Genomic DNA, 24,848 nt, shown 5'->3' with positions numbered 1-24,848 from the left:
TTTGTGATCTACCTAGGTGGGATAATAGCACGCGCCGCAGGCGCGCACCCAAAATAAGGGGCATGGCATAACAAAAAAGTGGACGTGGTATAACAGAAAAGTGGGCGTGGTATAACAAAAAAAGGTCGTAGCCTTGCTGCACAGAGGGAAATGACTGTCTCGCACGAAATAACACATTGGCCCCCACAGGTGAAAACCTCAAACACATATGCCCCCACAGTGCCAGATACACATATGCCCCCACAGTGCCATGTGTCCACTGTGCTAGATATGCCCCCACAGTGCCAGATATGCCCCCACAGTGCCAGATATGCCCCCACAATGCAACATATGACCCCACAGTGCCAGATACAGATATGACCCCACAGTGCCATGTGCCCACAGTGCTAGATATGCCCCCACAGTGCCACATATGACCCCACAGTGCTAGATACAGATAAGCCCCCACTGTGCCATGTGCCCACAGTGTCAGATATGCCCCCATAGTGCTGCTCACCGTTTTGCTGCTGTGTGGAGTGCGCAGCGCGCGTCTCTGCTGCCTGCCACCCTGCCTCTCAGTCTGGTCTCCAGTTGTGACGGCAGCGTGTATATCTCAAATCAGGCGCCGGTCCGTGAGCTCTGATTGGCTAACGAACCGGCACCTGATTTGAGCTATACACTCCGCCGTCACTGCCGGAGACCAGACTGAGGGGCAGTGCGGCAGGCAGTAGAGGCGCACGCTGCGCTCTCCTCGCCTCGTGTGGATGGGCGGCGGATCGCGATCGACTGGTCGCATGTCCGCGATCTACCAGTCGATCGCGATCGACTGTTTGGCCTCCCCTGTGCTAGGCTGACCATGGGCACAGGCTAGGTATTTAAGAGGTCTGAAGGCCAAAGCATAACAAATTCAGATTTTTGTAATATGAAATATGTTTCTTTAGCTTCTGTTTCAGGAGAACAACCCCGGAATTAAGTACGAGTACGTCATACAAAAAGACGTTAGCTCAGAAAATGAGATAGAGGCTATCTACAGCTGGAAGTACGGAACCTGGACAGGGTGCAGTGCAACATGTGGAGCTGGTAAGTTTGACATGGTCAACATGTAGTGGGTTTGAACGTCCCGTCACACAGTAAAGAGACTTGTGACTTGGGAGAGCGGAAATGCTCTGCAGCTGTTCCCATCTAATGCTCTGATTGGCTACAAGTTGTCCTAATCCCCACCCGTATCAACAGCTACCCAATAAAAACAATAGTTGACCTGACCCTTGGAACAGTAGATTAACGTAAAGATGGAGAAGCAGTCACATGGAGAATGGGATATAAGAAAAGCTAATTGGAGTCATGAAGCAAGAAGTTCTATTTAACGTTTAATTCAAAATGCCATTGGAAATGTGACATCTGCCCGAGTTAAATACTGCAGACTGACTCTTTGAGCATCATGATGGGGATGGGGGTTTTCTAGTTACTAGGTGATTCAGATAGGATTGGATTGCATTGAATTTACTAGTTCTAAAATTAGACATATTGCAGTGTCTGATTACTGATTAATAAAAAATTCTGAACGATAAAACATATCTCTATTCTCCATACAAGACCTTGATTAAAAGTATCAATGTACCAAGCAAATAGATTTTATGGAATTGCTCTATGTATTATAATAATTATAATAATAATAATAACAATAATTTTATTTATATAGTGCTCTTTCTCCAATCGGACTCAAGTCGCTAGAAATGACCACGTTAAAAAAGTTGGAAACATACAGATGGAGCCACGATTATCTAGGCTTCTTTGCTGCACCTAGGTGCACCATGGTTTATTAGCATAAGCCTTTCATCTATTGTTCTCAGCTGCAATACAATACAGAGAACAATAGAGTAGATGATTAAGTCATTACAGCAGGGTATTAAGTCCAACTGCCTTGGCTCAATTAACCCTATTAAAGGCCAAGATGGCTCTATCTGTATAAGGTATTGCTTATGCTTTTTTCCTAGCTATGGCAAATCACCTAAAAATCTAAATATTTCAATACATTACCCTAGGTCAGTGGTTGCCAAACTTTTTTGAATCACAGCGCCCTAGAGTATCAGAATTTTTTCCACGGCCCCCCTAGGCCAAAAGTTTCTTATTGAAAAATGGTGAAAGAAATATTATATTAAGTAAATTGTCTTTATACAGTATGTCATCCTTGGGGTCAGTTATGTAGTGAGTGAAAAGATTTGCTTCTGTTTGTCCACGGATTTTATGATTGGCAGCCACCAGCGTTGGATTTGCCTATTACATTGACCATACATAATTTGAATTGATTCTGGACCACAAACCTGAGGCACCCCTGCAAGTGTCCGGAGGCACCCTAGGGTGCCACGGCACACAGTTTGAGAACCACTGCCCTATGTCTTGTGAACAATATAACATTTCTTATGGTAGAATTATAAACAAAGAAACTGTTCTCAGTAAAAGTTGTGGAAATAGCCCTCATCTTTATCATTATTCTAGTATACATTTGTCCTATGCTTGTTGCAAGAGATCAATGTACAGTAGACATAAACCAATGCTCACAAAACAAGTGATTTTATATATGTTGCATGTTCTACATGTGCTACTGAGTTGGACATAGCTTAAGATACGTGTCACATAAAATACAGCCTAGAAACGGAACCAGAGTAAAGGTCCAGCAGTCATCGAGATATATTTATGAAGTGCCTCCACTTACAGGGTATCGGCAGACTGGAACTGAAAATGTAAAGCGGCACTAAGATATGTACACTGGTGGAGAACAGCTGGAGAGAGATTTTGGATGTGAGGGGTGAAGGAGAGGCTGGAGCAAGGATAATAGCCAGGCCACAGGCTTGAGGGACAGCAGAAAAGAAGATGTGTTATCTACAGAAGAGAGAATGGGGGAAATGAGGGGGCAGTGGAAGGGGGAAATACTGAGTTCAGCTTTGGTCATGTTTACTTTGGGAAAGGACTGGGACTCCCAGAATGAGCAAGCAGATAGGTAGGAAGAGGTATATTTGTGGTCATCAGGGAAGAGGTTGCTTTGGAGATCAAAGGAGATGATTGTTGTTTCCAAGGGAGGAGTTATAAAGGGAAACGAGTAGAGTAGGGTGACAAGGATGGACCTTTGACAGGCACTAACATTTAGTGGAAGTGGGGAGGAGTAATCAGAGGCAGAGAAAAAACAGTTGGTGTGATAAGAGGTGAGACATGAGAAAACAGACTCACGGACACCAAAGTAATGGATGGTTTGATTATTCGATCATTTTGATCAATCATGTCAAAGGGGAAGCTGTATCAAGCCTTGGAGAGAGATAAATTGGAGAAGTTGCACGAATCAAGCTTGTAACTGTCATCTATCTAGCACATTCTATCACTGATTGGTTGCTTTGGGCAACTACTCCTCTTTATCTGTCCAATGCTTGATAAATATTCCCTAAAAAGAGATTCAGAAAATGCCTGGATTTCCTACATTGCCTGTACATTCGCTATGTACGGTGTCATTGTAGTCCTGCCTCCAGCATCACAATGATGGGAATACAAATTTCACAGGGGGCAGGACTGCAATGACGCAATTCACAAGACTCCGCCCACTTGCCTCCTCCTCTCCTTGGACCTCCCATAACAAGACTAGCCAAGGCCAGCAAATACGAATAGTATATGGACCCAGAATGTGGTCTTGTTCCTCATTAACATGACCACTTTCTAGTTACTTCCAGCTGTATAATGTCACCCCCACTATACTGACAGTTTTGGCCCGTTTTATGCAGGCCACATAAACTAGGAGCACTGTACCTGTTAGCTGATAAAGTCGGGATTGCACACTTTAGTCCATTGTATGTCAGCACACACAGAACTCTCTAAGCAGGAGTTAAATGTTTATATGTACATTGGCTGTATCTTGATGCATTCTGTTCTCATAATCCATTTAAATGCTGTAGAAAAGGCATTTACGTGATTCGATTACCCTCATAGATTTTCTCTGTGGTTTCCATGCTTGGGGCACTTTTGTCTACACCGTTGGTTTGTGGTAGCTGACATCTACCATTTACATAATAGATACACCGCTTTTTAGATTTCTCAAAGTTTTCCAGAGATGTTAAAAAAAAATTAAATAAAATCTGAAGTAATAAAGAGAAATAATATAACTCGCTTGAAAATAAATGAAACTCGCCGTCAATCAGTTTTGCAAGAAATACAAGAACATTCAATATTACTTTCATCTACTTGGGGATTGCTTAAAACACAATTTATCAAATTCAATAGATTTTGTGTGCTTTTGCTCTTCATAGTAAAATAATACATATTGATTATTACCCTGTGTCTTTCTATGAGTTTCAAAACAACTTACAAATGTAATAAATATAGAATTTCAGAGTAAACAATTGTAAAATGCCACTCAGTGTGCTGGCACTATGTAAGTCACAGTTAATAGTAGTGATGAGCGGATTCGGTTTTACTCGGTTTTACTCGGTTCTCAAAACGGCATCTTATTGGCTATCCAAAACACGTGACATCCGTAAGCCAATAAGATGCCGTTTTGAGAACCGAGTAAAACCGAATCCGCTCATCACTAGTTAATAGATAAGCAACAACCAAGCACAAAAGGGAAATAATTATATTGGTTAACATGGATTTATATAACAGTGGACAGCTAGGGGATAATCATAGGGGATAATTTGGGATGTGTTCAGCATTGCGGCGACCTGTATGCCAGCGGTCATGTGACCGACACCAGAATCCCGACACCATTTGGGAGACCGGCTCCGTAACACTGGCGGCAGGAATGCCAAAGGTGAGAGTTAGGACCCGGGGGTGGGGAAGGAGGGTTAGGCACCGTGTGTATGGACATTAACCATCAGGGGGTGGCTGCTACGGTTAAACACCCCCTGATGGTTAATGTCCATACACACGGTGCGACTTTACCTCCGATAAGGACTATGTGGTCCATAACAGGAGTAAATATAGTGCATATCGCACCATGTGTATGCACCTTGCGATGCCGATGTGCAGTCCCGCGGAATCGGCATCGCAATGGAATATAGTGGGTGCAGAGAGGTCCAATACGGTCTATGTAGCAGCAACCCCCAAGAGTTAGGGTAGGGGACAGGAGAGGGGTAAAACACTTACCCCTGCCTGGTGTCGGGGTCTTCATTCTTGGAATCCCGCGGTCGGTCATGTGACAGCCAGCATCCTGACTGCCAGTATTTCAGACTGAACCCGATATTTCCATTGTTACTTGTGCCACAATCGTCCCTTATAATACATTGGTAGTTTAAACCTCATCTAACTAACATGCAAATAGTGAGATCTCTAATTCATATCTCCCGAATGTCCGGATTTTGCCTGCACAGTCCCAAACAGTGAGTGTTTGCATATATACAGTCAGTCACTAGCTACAGGAGTAATTCCAGAGGACTGGAAAATAGCAAATGTAGTCCCACTGCACAAAAGTGGAAGCAAGAAAGGAATTTAAACATGCATGGGATAGACATAAGGATATCCTTACAAATAAATAAGGATCTAATAAGGTTTGAGGTAAAAATATGGTAATAAAGGGGCAGACTATATGGGCCAAGTGGTTCCTATCTGCCATCACATTCTATGTTTCTATAGCACATGCACAGAAGTGAATTTACACATTTCTGCATATGTCCATCTTAGACTTAGTTGGATAGAACTTGGCCAGATCTGTCTTTCAGAGAATCAGGATGTTTCTGGGCATGAAACTGGAAATGGAACTGAGCTGTGCCAAAGTGATTGCACGTAAAACCCCTGACTTGTGGGAGTGTGTCAATAGCTCCATGCGAGTTCTTATGTATGGGAAAGGGAAGCCTGTGCCTGATGAATCTCTTACACCTAGCATGGCACTGGTGCATGTACTGATAATACTAGCACAGCTGGTTGTTATGGCTGGTGTAGAATCAGTGGGCTGCATGGGTTTATGCTTGCACATGTATGAACCCTCCCATGAGCTGAACGGAATCTCACATTTGCATAAAGTAGTAAATTATGCTTCCTTGGCAACTACAGCCACTCTTGAGTGCCACTCACAGTCATCCCCATGTACAGATTCCTGGTGGACAAACACAGTAACTCACACCAGCATAGTACAGAAATTACCAGTAGGGATCTACAGTACCTTCCCTCATAATATAAAGCATAGAAGATCTATATGACAATGTACATCAAAATGACAATAACACATCATTAGTAATGCCAGAAAGAACTTCTAGTATCCAATAGATCTATGTTGGGGGCTTTACTTTTCTCGTAACCTTCCAATACACCTGGTAAGGGGCAGGGCATCCAGGAGATCTCTGAAACTGGAAGATGTGGCCAAGGGGTCTGTTTGTTATCCCATAATTTCTACAAAAGTAGGTGCAGATTAACATTTTCACATACTTTTGTAGAAATTAGCATTCATTATAAAGGTAACGCAGGAGATATCACTGAGATTTCCTGTTTGCCGTTCAGTCTCGATGTGCCCCGCTGTCCCTATAATATTGTTGGCTGCAAAATAGGTATCCTTTCTGATCCATCCAACCCTGTACGGCTCCTTCTGCAGGATACCTGTTCTTTGTGCATGTGTGAACCAATGGAAGTAGCAGTGATGGAGATCGTGGAGACAGCAGAACTGCGGATTAGCTGCCTTTGCACCGGAGCAATATTGAATTGCTCTGGTGATTTTGGATCCACCTCTGCTACTCGCAGAAAGTAGGATATTAAAGTATCACCGATGTTAATAGTAACATCATGAATAAACCCTCAAGTGTCTGTGTGGCAGTTGCCCATTGTGAACACAAGAGGCCCTCGTTTAAGGTTCCAATTCAAAACGAACAGTGGTCCTCAAGTGATGAACAAAGGGACTAATTAAACGGAGGATTTTAATTGCATCGAAGAACAACATAGCAATTTAACACAATGTGTTTCTGAATGCTTTCAAGGTGACAATGGTGTTTGGCAGGATGCAGTCTTCTTCATTTTCATTGTGATACTGGGGAAATCTACTTTGAAAGGATTTCACACCTGGAGGAAAATACAGATTCCCATCTCCCGATCAATGGGGGTCATTCTGAGTTGATCATAGCTGTGCTAAATTTAGCACAGCTACGATCATTCACACTGACATGCGGGGGGACGCCCAGTACAGGGCCAGTCCGCCCCGCATGTCAGTGCCGCCCCGCCCCTCCCCACGCAGAAATGCAAAGGCATCACACAGCGGCGATGCCTTTGCACCTCAAGAGTAGCTCCCAACCAGCGCAGCTTTAGCGTGCTGGCCGGGAGCTACTCATCGCTCCCCGGTCCGCAGCAGCTGCGTGTGACGTCATGCAGCTGCTGCGGCCTGCCCCCTGTTCGGTCTGACCATTCCAGCGTTGGCCGGACCGCGCCCACGAAACGGCGGCCAAACGCCACCGTTCCGCCCCCTCCCGCCTCTGCCTGTCAATCAGGCAGAGGCGATCGCAGCCCTGCTACAGCCTTCGGCCATCTGGCATGCACCGGCACACTACAGCGCCGGCGCATGCGCAGTAGGGACCCGTTCGCTCGGCTGCGATAAAAAGCAGCGAGCGAACGGGTCAGAATGACCCCCAATGCGTGGTGACTGTGCTTTGTATCTGACTGACGCAGCCTGCAGTACTTCCCGGCATTCTCTCATGTCTGTGTTATACTTTGTGTTATTTTCAATGCACAATGTGACACGATCCATCTTCATTTCATTTCCTGAATAATGTTCCCACTCATGAAATATTGTAGCCGTGATTAACCTCCTGTACTAGTGCTGGGCTCACCATAGCTGCAGCTCCATTGCACTCCATTTCACAGGCTGATTATACGTCTCTGCCGGCCTGTGGATCAAATAGCAATAGATATGATGAATTGATCTGTTGTTACAGGGAGGGCCATGGAGGACAGTTGTCAGGAGATGTATGGAATGATGTGGAAGGTCCTTGTTAGCTTGATTGGTGGGGTGGTGCGTTAGCTGGATGTAGAAGACTGAGTAATATTTATTGTTCACGTCAGACAAAGATACAATTGCATAGATTACTGATTCTCTGCATTATTCTTCACAAGAAGTCATATATAAAAAAAAAGAGAAAGTAAGATATCAAAAAGTAATTAATAAGATGTTTATATATTGGGTTAAAAATATATATATATATATATATATATATATATATATATATATATATGTGTGTGTGTATATCCCTGAACCTCTCATTAAATATGACCTAATCGGGAACTGGGTTCCTGAACCTGTCCTGGGCCAAAATGTATTTTCCATAAGATAAGTTTTATTTTAAAGTCCATTTTGAGTACCTTCTTTTATAAATACTATCTATCTATCTATCTATCTATCTATCTATCTATCTATCTATCTATCTATCTATCTATCTATCTATCTCTTTGTTTAATAGCTCCACCCCCTGACCCATAGTTCCTGAACCTATTTTTCCAGAAAAGAAAAAAGAGTACTGAGCATATATACAGGTTGAGTATCCCATATCCATATATTCCGAAATACGGAATATTCCGAATTACGGACTTTTTTGAGTGAGAGTGAGATAGTGAAACCTTTGTTTTTTGATGGCTCAATGTACACAAACTTTGTTTAATACACAAAGTTATTAAAAATATTGTATTAAATGACCTTCAGGCTGTGTGTATAAGGTGTATATGAAACATACATGAATTGTGTGAATGTAGACACACTTTGTTTAATGCACAAAGTTATAAAAAATATTGGCTAAAATGACCTTCAGGCTGTGTGTATAAGGTGTATATGTAACATAAATGCATTCTGTGCTTATATTTAGGTCCCATCACCATGATATCTCATTATGGTATGCAATTATTCCAAAATACGGAAAAATCCCATATCCAAAATACCTCTGGTCCCAAGCATTTTGGATAAGGGATACTGAACCTGTACTAGTAACTGGACACTTACTGTGTCACCCTAGCCACGCTACCCCCTTCCACCCCACCGTTCCCAGTCCTCTTCTATCCCATTGCGGCAGCAGGTGCCATGCAGATTAGGTGTCGAAGTTGCAATTAGGTCATCACGCAAACAGGACTTGATTTTTATCAGGAACCAGTTATATTATAATGTATTTATACTTACATCTCCTCATCACACATCATAGTCAGTGATTGTGACAAACACTCTGCTCTCTGATATCTTCCAGAGAGCTTTGCTAAAATATCAGTAATATGTCACACATCAAAGCACGCACAAGCAAGTTTACACCTTCAGACAACTTTTTTTTATTGGCTTCTAAGTGTTTTCCTTCCCCAACTTTTGCCTAGTTGCCTTATCCTTTTAGCTCCTGTGTAACAAAAAGTTCCATAAATATACTAATTTATACATATTTCTTTGAGATACTGAATTTATAAATAAGAAATAATATTTGCATTTTTTAAAATTATTTTATTAGGTTTTCAGCGCAAGATCGCCAGATGCGTAAAGAAAGGAAAGGGTGTTGTTAAATACACTCTCTGTGATCCTGATGAGCAGCCAATGTCGAGGCAGAAGAAGTGCAATCTGCAGGACTGCCCATCAAGGTAAATAGCTATGTGGATGGAACTTGGAGCAGAGAATCACCAGTCTCAGATGAAGCTTCTGTAGTAAACATGAGCAGTGACTGGTAGTCAAACATAGATTATTAACATCAGTTTGGTTCATGATCATGACTTAGGGGTCTATTTACTAAGCTTTGGATGGAGATAAAGTACCAGCCAATCAGCTCCTAACTGCCATGTTACAAGCTGTATTTGAAAAATGAGTTAGGAGCTGTTTGGCTGGTACTTTAGACATACACTTGTTACATAGACCCCTGAAGTGTCTCTTACAAGTGACATTGTGAAGTTTAAGTGCAGTGTAAAGTGCAGAATATTGTTTGGGTTCTGGTGATAGAGATGATGTGGAGGATGCTTGTTGTAGTTGCTGTCAATATACAGAGCCGAAGAGAGCGGCGCCGGGCCCAGGGACTAAAAAGGGGTGTGGTCTAATAAGGGCCGTCTCCTCACCCCTTACAAAAATATATACTGTATATATATGTATTTATCACAAAAGTAATTGTGGGCTGTGAAGCGGTCCCATGAGTTCCACAGGGGGCACCATGCTCATGTTGAGGAAGGGGGGTGGGGGAGTGGGAGAGACGCACCAGCGTCTTACCTTGAGGAAGTATGTCCCTCCTCTTTATCTGGCACAATCGTCCCATTAGATATTCAGTAAAATGGCGCAGCGCAATCTTCACTAAATATGTCACTGGGAAGATGACGCTGCGGAGGGGAAGGGACCCACTTCCCGGAGCAAGGTAAGTATACTGCGGGGATGCCGCCAGTGCCTATATGATAAAGGTTTCTAGTCTGGGAAATAGGAGAGAATCACTGGAATGTAGGAGACTTTGTGGGATTCCCATCTCTGCTTTTATTCAGATGGCGGTGGAACCACTGACTTTAGTAGATCACTGGACCTTGGGTAATTAATATTCTGCATGTTATGTTTAATTTTTTACATTTTTGTGTCCTTACCTTGTAAAATTCACAAGCCACCTACAAACTGTGATGCTAGTTTATAACATGAACAGGATGCGCACCACAAATAGGTTTGGTTTTATGCACTTATTTTCCACTCGGTGGAGATAGCTTTGCACTCTACTGGTTCTAGTGACAGAAAAAAAATCATAATAGTGTGCAAAGGTGCAGATGTGTGAGCCATGGCTCTAATTGGAGTCAGTGGACACTGTTATGCAAGAGGCTACCACCAGGTGGATCCGCAGAATGCAACAGAGAGACAAACTGGTGAAAGGAAAGGGATTTGTTGATCACACTTGCATAGTTGAGAGCAGATCAGGATAGTGAGGAGAGGTGTCACAGGTCTGGAAGCTGAGAGTGGGCAAACAATGATATTGAGTTGCTGTCAAGTGCTAGGACAACTTAATACTCACTGATAACGTGCTGGGGACTGCAGCAGAAGAGCCACCAGTGTGTGTGAGAGATTTGGATAGGCAGCGCAGGGAGCCACAGCAGACATCCATGGAGGCCGTGTGAGTTAAACTGATTAAGGGAGACATATCTACTGAAAGTGACCACCTAGCGTGATAGTACTCCAATAAAGGAACTGTGTGTCCACTTTAAAGTCTGTTGTTTTTATAGACCTCTGAGTAATAATCTGTTTTGCTATTTTTTATATATATGCGTTATTGAGAAGGTTATTGTGTGTTTAGTGTATAATGTAAAAGTTGTCATATGTGGACAGGGCTAGGCTGGCCATCTGGTCCTTGTGGCAAATGCCAGGCCTAATGGGCCTGTCCGGCCGCCTGAAACCTCCTGAGGCTCTACTTGGCAGACATGCTGAGAGACGGGGCGTGCTGCAATGCTATATCGCCATAACTTATGACATCACTGGATATACCGATGTAACACAGGAATTAATACACCGATTAACTTGTTTACCTTTGATTTGCAAATTATTCATTATTTATTACATTATATTACCATTGTTGGAATTAGTTCTTTTACATTTTCAGTGTGCTAGATCATACACTTAAAAGGAGAGGCATGTGATATGCCAGCTGTCGGGATCGCGGCGCTCAGCATACCGGCGCCAGGATCTCGATCATTGGTAGAACATGTGATAAAGCTAAATATTTATCGTATATAATACCCTTTATGAGGTCTAAGAACACTGTACGCTATTTATGTATGAAGTACCGTAAGGGTACGCTAGTTGCGTAACAATCGCTTTGCCGTGATCGAGACGCTCAAGCGTCACGTTCACTCACGGCCAAGAGATCACAGGCAGGCACGTTATTGGCTGTTGACTAAAGTAATGATTCGCTATAGCGTAGCGAACGCTCGGGACCACGAGGAGATCACCAGCGGCGCTGACGCTCACTATATTAAACCTTTGTATCTAAACCATAAACAGTGTATTGTGCAGTAAAACCTTAGTGTAATATTAGAGAGTAAATGCAACACAGTATAACCTTATTATCTTAAAAGCTGTTTGAGCGTCACCGACACTCTGAGAATACTTAATACTATAAGAAACACACAGATACCGTGCTCAGGGTCCAACGCCTAAAATATATATTATGAATGCTATACTTGCAAAAGAGTTAAACACAATACAAGTCATACACTACAATATAACATAGACTACCTAACCAGATAACTACACAAGAAATACAATACAATACAATTTAAGGGAAAAATGAGTGAGAAAGAGAAGGAGAGAGAGAGAGAGAGAAATTGAGAGAGATTGGCCCACAATAACAAGAAGATCAATATAGCTGCGGAGAAACACTTACGCACAAGGGGAAACGATCGCATGCGCCTCGATATCCAGCTCCCGATTATCAGCAATGAGAACCGTTGAAGAGAGTGACCTGGATATGGTCGGCCTGCCTATTTATGCCCCACACACAATACAATTCAATGGTCCCTACAATCTCATTGTTCATTGGACACAGGAATTCGGCTTCGCATTATAACAAAAGGTCATAGGTTGATTCATACAGGTGGGCTGTGACTATTTCCAACTGCTCAGGTGGGAGGGAAACTGGGTTTCCCGCCGCATGGGTAATAAAGTGCAAATAAAGTAAATGTTCATAAACTTCTTATGTCCATAACTATTCGCACGAGCGATTGATCTGCTTCAAACCAACACCGGAATATTTCTAATTAAATATTCTTCCGATGGATACTAAACACCACTGTATTACTCCTGTCTGACCCTTCGTATCAAACAAAGAGGGATTTCTCTGTTCATGAACATTCTATATTAACCAAACTTTCAGAATCTATCAAAGGGACCATGATCTACAAAATACATTATTAGTGAAAATATGTAATGATTGAGTCGCACGCTACGATCGCATAAACTCTACCGTAAATACGCATACCATGCGCCTGCGGGTGCCCGCGACTGTGAGTATGCGCACGTACGGGAGAGCGTACGCATGCGCAGCACGGACCAGTATGAGGTGCAAATATGGCAGTGTGTGTAGAGATATTTTTCTGACTTTGACAGTCCACCCTTTGGCAGTCAATAATAACTGCCACCTTCTAAAACATTTCAAAAGGAGAAAAATATATGTCAGGGGTTAATTCATTTCCATGGTTGGGTAAGGGAGGAGTGAGGAGTAGGTGGGAAGAGGGTATGACCTAGTGAGATAGCAGAAGCGTGTGTGTATGAGTCCATGTTTGGGGGGTCATGTATCATCGTGCCGTACGTGTTGTAAATCAAGCTTCGAGGTATTGCGAAGTATACATTTGAATTCCTTCTTATCCCGTGGTACGGGTCTGTGGATGGGCTGTCAAACTTTACCGAGCTCTTTTCGGTTTTGGTTGTAACAAAATGGGGAAGCACATTTTAGTTGATGATACATGAATGGGGGAGATATGTGATTGCTGATATCTGTGCCTGTATTCCCTATCGACTATGTGTGTCATTACCTGAGGGTTGTAGAAATGAAGAAAAGACATAATCACGGTAAATGCGGTGGTATTCTATGTCAGGTTAATGTACATCTGTCGGTTGAAGTTTTGTTCGGTATCAGTTGAAAGTCGTCTTCTTTGCGCTGTTTTGCCCATTAGGTGCGGGCAAAAAGCTTTGTCAATGCCAATAGATTTACAAAAAAATGTTGGGCTAGCGTAAGTTTAAGAATTCTAGGGAAACTGGGGATCCATGGCAAAGTTCATCAAATGTCCGTATCTAAAGTGGTCAAAACTTCTTCTTTGGTCAATCCGTTGTCTGTATATCGTCTCGTCAAATTCCTCGTCCAAGTGGGTCTTGTTACCTTGGAGCAAACGGAAAAACAGGTGAAAGAAACGGACCGTAGAAATCGCATTTTCATCACATCATTGTTTCTACATTAGGGTCATAAATCAAGTCCAGGTTAATTACAGTTTCCTCACTCCTTAAACTCATTACCCTAGTACGATGATTGCACTTCATTAAAGCCTGACCGCATCTAAATATCAATCCAATCGATATGACAACACCTAAGATACATAGGAGAAACTTCCCAACATCCATTATGACTCCTTGAGCCCAGTCTCCTAAACCGGAGAACCAATTTCGCGGGTTCAACCATGACACCCAACCAGTCAGCTCATTACCTACAGCAGCAAGAGTGAGATTGTGTCTCCTGCGAAATTCCCACTTCAATTGGAGAATATCGTCCATCTTTTGGTCTATGACCTCGACCGGATCCTCGGTGCTATTCGTGATATACGTGCAACACTTCACGCCATACTGTGTTGCCAATGTAACACAATATCCGCCTGTCACTGCTGTGAGGTAATTAAGAACCATTCTATGCTGCACCAGTTCTGTTTTATAAGCTTGAAGTTCCCTTCCAGTATATCTAAACGTGTCATCATACATTTCAGTGATATTATCTAACAAATTTGCGAGCGCTGATATGTATTTATAATTCAGCACTCCTCTAGCGGTGCGGGTGAAATCTAACGCGATTAAGAATTGAATCCCGGTGGATTCACTTATCAGATCAGAGGCCGGATGCTCTGTCTTCTCTATCAGGTGCCTTTTAACAACGTGCTCGTAATGGGTGTGAGTATAAGGAGCTTGGGCACCACGGTGTATGTCTTTCATTTTGTCATGTGATACAGTCATTACTTCAGGCAATACTTTTCCAATATAACACAATCCTTCAGAGTTTGGGGCAAGCCACTTGTACGCCTTTCTCCCGCATATGAAATATGCATCATCGGGGAGAACATATGGGACGGAGTAGGACATAACCATATTACACACCTTCCATGTGAAATCTCCTAACCCTAATTCTTCCATCTGCTTAGTACACGTATCAGGTTGTACGATATGTGCACAGTATCCTGGTGATACCTCTCCAACTTTAGTAATCCTATTTCCTAAGGTATACCTATACCGGAAAGATTTTCCTCTACTGGCTATGTGGCGTACAAGCTCTGTATCTGTAGGCATTCTATCTGCTCTATGCGAAAAGGTCATGGTGTGGTTACTCCATGACACTTCCCAATTTCCCGGTTTTCGGGGATTGGAGATGTTGAAACATAATAGGGACCTATCCACATGGTATTGGTGGAGCTTCAAACTAGGAGGGCTGGAGATATTAAACCTCCGGTCCACCGGTCTCCCACCATTTAACTCAAGTACCTCCTCTATCGTTAAAGGAAATGGTACTAGCCCTGATTTGCTATGACCCTGAGGTACTTGAGAGCATACCCAACAATCTGTTTTGTTTAACACATTACCCACTAAGGAGTGATAGTCACTCAATGGATGCCGGTCCATATGGATATTAAAACTGGATTGGCATTTCTTAATGCACCCATCCTCAATGACATTGTTACAGAGCCTACAGATACAGTTTTCTTCAGCTAACAATCCTTCACAATTCCTTCTATGGTCAATGCTATCGGATCGTTTTCTGATACTCGCCTTTGCTTGTTGATTATGTTGTTCTCGGAAAACTACGCCTCCATCTTTATCATCAGAACCCATTCCAGAACCTCTCTCGACCTCCATGGTACTCTCGCCGGAACAGACTGATCTGGTCAACATCATGGTCAACAGGAAAATCCGGATCACAGTCTCTTGGGGCAAGTCCATCTTAGGAGGAGACGAAAAAAATGAGAGGGGGAAAAAGAATAATTGAGGGAGATGGGATGGGAAATTGGAGAAAAACAATAAAAGGGAACAGGGGATCGACAACTGCTTTTGATCTTGTGGTTCTCGATGCTCAGGTGCCGCCTTAGTCCTCCTGGAACAGACACTCTAGTGATACAACCTCTACCGTCTGTTCCTTATCACAGGACTTCTCTGGATCAACGACCTTCTTACAGTGGGACGAATGAACCCAAGTCTCTCTCTCAGCAACCTTCAATGCTGTAGTGCTAGTCAATAAGACCTGGTATGGTCCTTCCCATCTGTCAATAAGGCAACCTGAGCGTAGAAAATTCCGTATCATTACATAATCCCCAGGTTCAATGTCATGACAATTACTATCTGGTAAATCAGGAATCACTAACTTCAGATTATCATTTTGATTCCTCAACTGTTTACTCATGTTAATCAAGTATTTTACAGTTACTTCATTGTTACACTTCAAATCCTCCTGAGGGTTAATCATAACATGCGGTTGTCGACCAAACAAGATTTCAAAGGGAGACAGATTAAGAGGGGACCTGGGAGTGGTTCTGATGCTGTACAGTACAATGGGTAAAGCTTCTGGCCATGTCAATCCTGTCTCTGCCATCACTTTACTCAGTTTATTTTTAATAGTGCTGTTCACTCTTTCCACTTTCGCACTCGCCTGTGGACGGTATGGAGTGTGCAGCTTGCTATCAATTCCCATCAATTTACACATTCCTTGAAAGACATCACCTGTAAAATGGGTACCCCTATCACTTTCGATAATTCTAGGGATACCATATCTACATACAAATTCCTGCACAATTTTCTTAGCAGTAAACATAGCGGTATTTGTGGCCGCCGGAAATGCTTCGACCCAATTTGAGAAAACATCTATACAAACAAGTACATATTTCAAATTTCGACAAGGGGGTAATTGAATGAAGTCAATCTGTATTACCTGGAAAGGGCCGCCGGCAGGTGGGATATGGGATGGTTCTGTAGGTATTGCCTTTCCAATATTCTTTCTCAAACAGGTAAGGCATGACATGGCTCTTTTACTCGCATGAGAGGAGAATCCTGGGGCGCACCAATATGCTCTTACCAACTTGCACATCCCTTCCTTGCCTAGATGAGTCAGCCCGTGAGCTGCTTCAGCCAAACATGGAAGATATGCTCTGGGGGCCACTGGTTTACCATGTCCATCCGTCCAGAGTCCTGAGGACTCCTGGCCATATCCCTTTGCCTTCCAGACTGCCTTTTCCTGTGTGGAACACAAATTTTGCATCTCACACAACTTCTGTGTGTTGATGGTATTAAATACCATCAGCTGTGTGGTGTCTGTCTGTCTGGGGGTAGCAGCTGCTAACTTAGCTGCTTCGTCTGCTCGGCTGTTACCAAGTGATACTGGGTCTTGGCTATATGTATGTGCTTTACATTTGATAACAGCCACTCTGTCGGGTTCCTGTATCGCTGTTAGAAGCCTTTTTATGTGAGCTGCATGCGCTACCGGTGTACCAGCTGCCGTCATGAAATTTCTGAGGCGCCATAGGGCTCCGAAATCATGGACTACCCCGAATGCGTATCTAGAATCGGTGTAGATATTGGCTGATTTGCCCTTAGCCAATTCACATGCTCTGGTTAGGGCGACCAGTTCAGCAACCTGGGCTGAGTGAGGTGGGCCTAGCGGTTCCGCTTCTATGGTGCCTTGGTCATCTACGACTGCGTATCCAGTACACAAGTCTCCCGAGTCTGACTGTCTATGACAACTACCGTCCGTGTAGAACGTAAGTTCTGCATCTTCCAGTGGGTTGTCACTGATGTCAGGCCTTGCGGTAAAATTTTGGGTCAAATATTCTATACAATCATGAGTATCTTCCTTTGTATTAAATCCTCCTTCCCCAGTACTCTCATCCTCCACCCTTTGGGTCTGTCCAGACACACTTGGGAGATATGTTGCAGGATTTAATGCACTGCATCTCCTTATGGTGATGTTTACGGGGGCCATTAGTGCCAATTCCCATCTTGTAAAACGCGCTGATGAGACGTGCCTGGTTTGGGCAGAATTTAACAAGGCTGACACTGCATGCGGTGTATGAATTGTGAGGTTGTGACCTAGCACGACGTCTTCGCTTTTCGTTACTAGCACTGCTATTGCAGCAACGCTGTCACAACTGAGGGCCTGAGCTGACGGGAGGCAGCCTCAGTTGTAGGGGCTGAGATGTACCGGAACCTGGGAGGTTGTATCAGACCCCTGGACATGTAAGTAACATGAATAATAACTGCCCGAAGGCGTGACCACGACAACTTGGATAAAAGTCAATGATGTTTATTATGACAACTCCGCAACACAGCAGCAGTAAAAGAAAACGTAAAAGTCAGCAAAGAATAAATACAGTTCCTGGGTACTACAGGATGGCAGGAGCCACAGGGCACTGGTAGTGTGAGATAGTTCTTATGATCTTCTAGATGGAAAGTCCTTACCAGGCCCGACTGTAGCAATGGAGATAACCCAGGATTGTGCCAGCTGGTGTTCCAGGAAAAGCTGGGTTGCTGAAGATAAAACAGCTGCTGTGGATACTGGCTGGAACCAGACTGTTGTTAGCACGGAGTGGATACTGGCTGGAACCAGTTAAATAATAAATGAACTTGGGAGCGATGAAATATGAACTGAAATGTAGAACTTGAGAGCGGAGAAATAATAATACCGGTGGAGAGTGGTAAAGTGTAGAAAGGACACCGGCCCTTTAAGGGAAGCTGTACTCTGCTGGAAGCTGAGCTGGAAGCAGGTAATGTTGTAGCTGGAAACAGATGAATCCACAATGGATTGGAGAGTCAGGCTACACCGCAGGTGGAATGCTGGTGCGGGTCTCTATGGTGGAAGTCTTGAGACAGGAGCTGGAACCTGGAAGACAATCACAGGAGAGAGACAAACAGGAACTAGGTTTGACAACCAAAGCACTGACGCCTTCCTTGCTCAGGCACAGTGTATTTATACCTGCAGCAAGGAAGGGATTGGCTAGGCAATTATGCAGATTATCAATACTGAGAACAGATTGGTGGAAATGATCAGCTGACAGAATCCAAGATGGCTGCGCCCATGCAGACACTTGGAGGGAAGTTTGGTTTGTAATCCATGTGGTAATGAAAACAGTAATGGCGGCGCCGGCCACCGGAGACAGGAGGCGCCAGGCTGACAGATGCACATCCAACCACGCGGACACAGCGGAGGCCGCGGCTGACGTAATCGCCACTCAGACACTCTGCATGCAGAAGTTCAGGGACGGCGGCGGAGGCCGCGGGAGACGCCATGCCAGGTGTAATATGGCGTTCACTGTGACAGCGTCCCAGAGTGACAGGAGAGGATACAGGAATGTACACATCAGGATAACAGATGGGATCCGGTCCTGGAGCGCTGAGCCAACCTTAGGAGGCATCTGATGGGTAAGAAATGGCGTCCAGATACCCGGATCGTGACAGCACCCCCCCCCCCTTTAGGAGTGGCCCCAGGACACTTCTTTGGCTTTTGAGGAAACTTGGAATGGAATCTCCGGACCAAGGCAGGAGCATGGACATCAGAAGCATTGGTCCATGAACGTTCCTCAGGACCATAACCCTTCCAGTCAATAAGATATTGTAGTTGACCGTAACGGTGACGTGAGTCCAGGATCTTGGCCACTTCATACTCAACGCCTCGTTGAGTTTGGACTTTCGGAGTTGGAGGAAGTGAGGAATGAAACCGATTCAAGATCAGCGGTTTCAACAAGGAAACATGGAATGTCCTGGGTATTTTTAAGAAGGGAGGCAACTGGAGTCTGTAAGCAACAGGATTGATGACTTGTTCAATCTTGAAAGGACCGATATAGCGAGGTGCAAACTTCATACTGGGAACTCTTAACCTCAAATTCTTCGTGGATAACCATACCCGATCACCCACCTTGAGAGCAGGAACTGCTCGACGCTTCTTATCCGCAAACTTCTTGTACCTGAACGATGCCTTGAGCAGAGCTGATCGTACGCTCTTCCAGATATTGGCAAACTGATGCAAGGTGATATCCACTGCGGGAACAGAAGTTGCTGGAAGCGGTTGGAACTCAGGGACTTTAGGGTGGAATCCAAAGTTAGTGAAGAATGGTGTTGAAGCAGATGAAGAATGATACTGGTTGTTATGACAGAACTCGGCCCAGGGAAGTAATTGAACCCAGTCATCTTGAGAGGAGGACACATAGATGCGGAGGAAGGCCTCCAAGTCCTGATTCACCCTCTCGGTTTGACCATTGGTCTGAGGATGGTAAGCCGTGGAAAACTTTAGCTTGACTTGGAGGACTTGACATAAACTTCGCCAGAATTTGGCTGTGAATTGAACTCCTCGATCTGAGATAATTTCTTCAGGAAGACCGTGGAGTCGGAAGATCTCTTGTATGAATACTTGAGCCAACTTGGAAGCTGACGGAAGACCGGTGAGAGGAATGAAGTGTGCCATCTTGGTGAACCGGTCAACTACCACCCAGATGGTATTGAACTTGTTACACATGGGTAAGTCTGTAATGAAATCCATCGACAAGTGGGTCCATGGTCGACGGGGAACGGATAGTGGAACCAGTTGCCCCGCAGGCGACTGGCGGGATACTTTATGTTGGGCACACTTTGGGCAAGATGCAATAAACTCCAAGACGTCCTTTTTCAGAGTTGGCCACCAATAGGACCTAGAGATAAACTCCAGGGTTTTTTGGATACCTGTATGTCCGGCAAAACGGGAAGCATGGGCCCAATGCATGAGCTTCTTCCTTAGCATCGGCTTCACAAAACTTTTCCCTGATGGGGGCGTGAGTCCATCCCTACCGTGGAGAATGCCAACGGATTTATAATAGGATGCTTGTCTGAAGACTCTGACTCATTTTCTTGCTCCCATGAGCGGGAAAGGGCATCGGCCTTGCGATTCTGAGAGCCCGGACAGAACTGGAGTTTAAAGTCGAACCTGGAAAAGAAAAGTGCCCATCTGGCCTGACGAGGGTTGAGACATTGTGCGCCCTTCAGGTATAAAAGGTTCTTGTGGTCTGTAAGTATGGTGATTGAATGAGAAGCTCCCTCCAACAGATACCTCCACTCTTCTAGAGCGAGCTTGATGGCTAGCAACTCCTGGTCGCCAATGGCATAGTTGCGCTCAGCTGGGGAGAACTTCCGGGAGAAGAAACTGCAAGGGTGTAAATGGCCATCTTTAGCCCTCTGAGATAACACCGCTCCTACTCCAACGGAGGAGGCATCCACCTCTAAGATGAAAGGAGAGTCGATGTCAGGCTGTTTCAGAACAGGCGCAGAGATGAACCTTTGTTTTAAAAGATGAAATGCTTGCATGGCTTCTTCAGACCACTTGGACGGGTTAGCACCCTTCTTAGTGAAAGCAGTAATAGGCGCCACAATGGTGGAAAAGTCTCGTATAAACTTTCGGTAATAGTTGGCGAACCCTAAGAACCTCTGGACCCCTTTGAGGGTTAAGGGTACCGGCCAATTTTGGATTGCTTGTAGTTTCTCAGGATCCATCTCTAGTCCGGAACCGGACACAATGTACCCTAGAAACGGAATGGACTTGACTTCAAAGACGCATTTTTCTAATTTGCAATAGAGATGATTGACACGGAGACGGGACAGAACCTCTTTAACCCAAAAACGATGTTCCTCTAAATCGTTGGCAAAAATTAGGATATCGTCTAGATAGACCACGACATGACGGTATAGAATGTCTCTGAAGATCTCATTGACAAAATGCTGGAAGACAGCTGGAGCATTGCTCAATCCGAAGGGCATGACGAGGTACTCATAATGTCCGTCACGGGTGTTAAAGGCGGTCTTCCACTCGTCACCCTCACGGATCCGGATGAGATTGTATGCACCTCGCAAGTCCAGCTTTGTAAAGATGGTAGCTCCGCTAACTCTGTCAAAGAGCTCAGTAATCAGGGGTAAAGGATAACGGTTCTTGATGGTAATGTCGTTCAAACCTCTGTAGTCGATGCACGGCCGCAGACCACCATCTTTCTTTTTTACAAAAAAGAAGCCTGCGCCGGCTGGAGAAGAAGAAGGTCGAATGAACCCCTTTGCTAGGTTCTCTTTAATATATTCCTCCATAGAATGCGTCTCAGGCAGAGACAACGGATAAGTTCGGCCTCGAGGTGGAACCTTCCCTGGAACGAGATCAATCGGACAGTCCCATTCTCTATGAGGAGGAAGGATATCAGCAGAAGCTTTACTGAACACATCCGTGAAATCTTGATATGGAGGAGGTGGAACATCAGACGACCTGGGGGAGGAAGAACAGACAGGCAATACTTTAAACAAACATGTCTCAGCACAGGAGGAACCCCATGCCAGGATTTGCGTAGTCGTCCAATCAATTGTAGGATTGTGAAGACGGAGCCATGGAAGGCCCAGGACCACAGGATGTGTGGCTCTTGGAATCACTAAAAAAGAAATAAGTTCGGAATGAAGAACTCCCACTCTCAGACGAACTGGTAGAGTCCTTAAAGAAATAACTGCATCAAAAATTTTGCTGCCATCCACGGCAGTTAAAGAAATGGACGAAGAAAGTCTCTCGGTGGGTAGGGACCACCGTTTAACATAGGCTTCGGTAATAAAGTTCCCAGCTGCTCCGGAATCAAGGAGGGCAATGACGTTCCGATAACGTTGAGCAACTTGAAGCGAGACTGGGAGATTACAATCTTGAGGAGATGGAGAGGAGATCATTACTCCTAGCCGGCCCTCTCCTTGGCGAGCTAGGATTTGGAGTTTCCCGGACGTTTGGGACAGGCATTAATGGTGTGAGACGGAGCTGCACAATAGAGACAGAGAAACTCGGAGAGACGTCTTCGGCGCTCAGCAGGAGTTAAACGGGAACGGCCAAGTTGCATGGGCTCATCTTTAGATGGTGACAGTTGACGAGGAGGAGGAGCAGAAGATTTTGGAGCAGATGATCTTCCACGCTCAGTTGCTCTCTCTCTGAAACGTAAATCAACTTTCGTGCAGAGTGAGATTAGCTCATCTAACTTAGAAGGTAAGTCTCTGGTAGCTAACTCATCTTTAATACGCTCAGATAAGCCATGCCAGAATGCAGCATACAGGGCCTCGTCGTTCCATGCCAGTTCGGATGCCAGGATCTGGAACTGTATCAGATATTGTCCTACAGTACGTGACCCCTGGCGTAAACGGAGAATCTCGGATGAAGCTGAGGTTACCCGGCCTGGCTCGTCGAAGATGCGCCTGAATGTTGACACGAAGGCAGTGTAGGAAGATAGCAGGGTGTCGGACCTCTCCCATAACGGTGATGCCCAATCAAGGGCTGAGCCACTGAGAAGAGAAATAATGTAGGCAATTTTTGTACGGTCACTGGGAAAATTGCCAGGTTGTAGCTCAAACTGAATCTCACACTGGTTGAGAAATCCCCTGCAGAATCTTGGAGATCCGTCAAATTTTGCTGGCGTTGGAAGATGAAGACGTGGAGCAGAAATGGGTAAGGTGGGTGGGGTTATAGCTGGAGTCACTGTGGTTGACGCACCAGACGCGCCTGATCCACGGAGAGTTGTCTGAATCCCATCCAGCCGAGTAGAGAGATCCTGGAGACAGCGGATGATGTGGCCCTGTGCAGCCTCCTGATGTTCTAGTCGGGCTGCCAGTTCTTGCATCGGCCTGGCCGCTTGATCCTGGTCTCCGGCTGGATTCATTAGGTCAGTGCTTACTGTCACAACTGAGGGCCTGAGCTGACGGGAGGCAGCCTCAGTTGTAGGGGCTGAGATGTACCGGAACCTGGGAGGTTGTATCAGACCCCTGGACATGTAAGTAACATGAATAATAACTGCCCGAAGGCGTGACCACGACAACTTGGATAAAAGTCAATGATGTTTATTATGACAACTCCGCAACACAGCAGCAGTAAAAGAAAACGTAAAAGTCAGCAAAGAATAAATACAGTTCCTGGGTACTACAGGATGGCAGGAGCCACAGGGCACTGGTAGTGTGAGATAGTTCTTATGATCTTCTAGATGGAAAGTCCTTACCAGGCCCGACTGTAGCAATGGAGATAACCCAGGATTGTGCCAGCTGGTGTTCCAGGAAAAGCTGGGTTGCTGAAGATAAAACAGCTGCTGTGGATACTGGCTGGAACCAGACTGTTGTTAGCACGGAGTGGATACTGGCTGGAACCAGTTAAATAATAAATGAACTTGGGAGCGATGAAATATGAACTGAAATGTAGAACTTGAGAGCGGAGAAATAATAATACCGGTGGAGAGTGGTAAAGTGTAGAAAGGACACCGGCCCTTTAAGGGAAGCTGTACTCTGCTGGAAGCTGAGCTGGAAGCAGGTAATGTTGTAGCTGGAAACAGATGAATCCACAATGGATTGGAGAGTCAGGCTACACCGCAGGTGGAATGCTGGTGCGGGTCTCTATGGTGGAAGTCTTGAGACAGGAGCTGGAACCTGGAAGACAATCACAGGAGAGAGACAAACAGGAACTAGGTTTGACAACCAAAGCACTGACGCCTTCCTTGCTCAGGCACAGTGTATTTATACCTGCAGCAAGGAAGGGATTGGCTAGGCAATTATGCAGATTATCAATACTGAGAACAGATTGGTGGAAATGATCAGCTGACAGAATCCAAGATGGCTGCGCCCATGCAGACACTTGGAGGGAAGTTTGGTTTGTAATCCATGTGGTAATGAAAACAGTAATGGCGGCGCCGGCCACCGGAGACAGGAGGCGCCAGGCTGACAGATGCACATCCAACCACGCGGACACAGCGGAGGCCGCGGCTGACGTAATCGCCACTCAGACACTCTGCATGCAGAAGTTCAGGGACGGCGGCGGAGGCCGCGGGAGACGCCATGCCAGGTGTAATATGGCGTTCACTGTGACAGCGTCCCAGAGTGACAGGAGAGGATACAGGAATGTACACATCAGGATAACAGATGGGATCCGGTCCTGGAGCGCTGAGCCAACCTTAGGAGGCATCTGATGGGTAAGAAATGGCGTCCAGATACCCGGATCGTGACAAACGCTTCGCAAGCATGTGGGGAGGGATCGCGCTACCGTATCTAGCTGAGCGCTGTAATATGCTACTGGCCTGCTGGCATCACCGTGCTTTTGGGTTAGTACGCCTGCCGCGCAACCAGCACTTTCTGTTCCGTATAGTTCAAAGGGTTTCCCATAGTCTGGCATACCTAGTGCTGGTGCCTGCGT

At 45.0% G+C, this 24,848-nt stretch overlaps 1 protein-coding gene across 1 annotated transcript in view; it reads left to right on the top strand.

Annotated features, from left to right (window-relative positions):
- The window catches only part of ADAMTS12 (ADAM metallopeptidase with thrombospondin type 1 motif 12), a 1,230,701-nt gene that overhangs the window by 992,249 nt on the left and 213,604 nt on the right, over window positions 1-24,848 (top strand). The window contains exons 16-17 of the mRNA XM_063960568.1: window positions 921-1,059; window positions 9,414-9,540. Of these exons, the coding sequence (XP_063816638.1) occupies window positions 921-1,059; window positions 9,414-9,540 (266 nt within the window). The remainder of the gene's footprint in view (window positions 1-920; window positions 1,060-9,413; window positions 9,541-24,848) is intronic.

The sequence above is a fragment of the Pseudophryne corroboree genome, chromosome 1 (genome assembly GCF_028390025.1).
Source record: "Pseudophryne corroboree isolate aPseCor3 chromosome 1, aPseCor3.hap2, whole genome shotgun sequence".
Taxonomy (NCBI): domain Eukaryota; kingdom Metazoa; phylum Chordata; class Amphibia; order Anura; family Myobatrachidae; genus Pseudophryne; species Pseudophryne corroboree.
The sequence above is the reverse complement of the archived record's forward strand: the minus strand, read 5'-3'. Positions and strand labels throughout refer to the sequence as shown.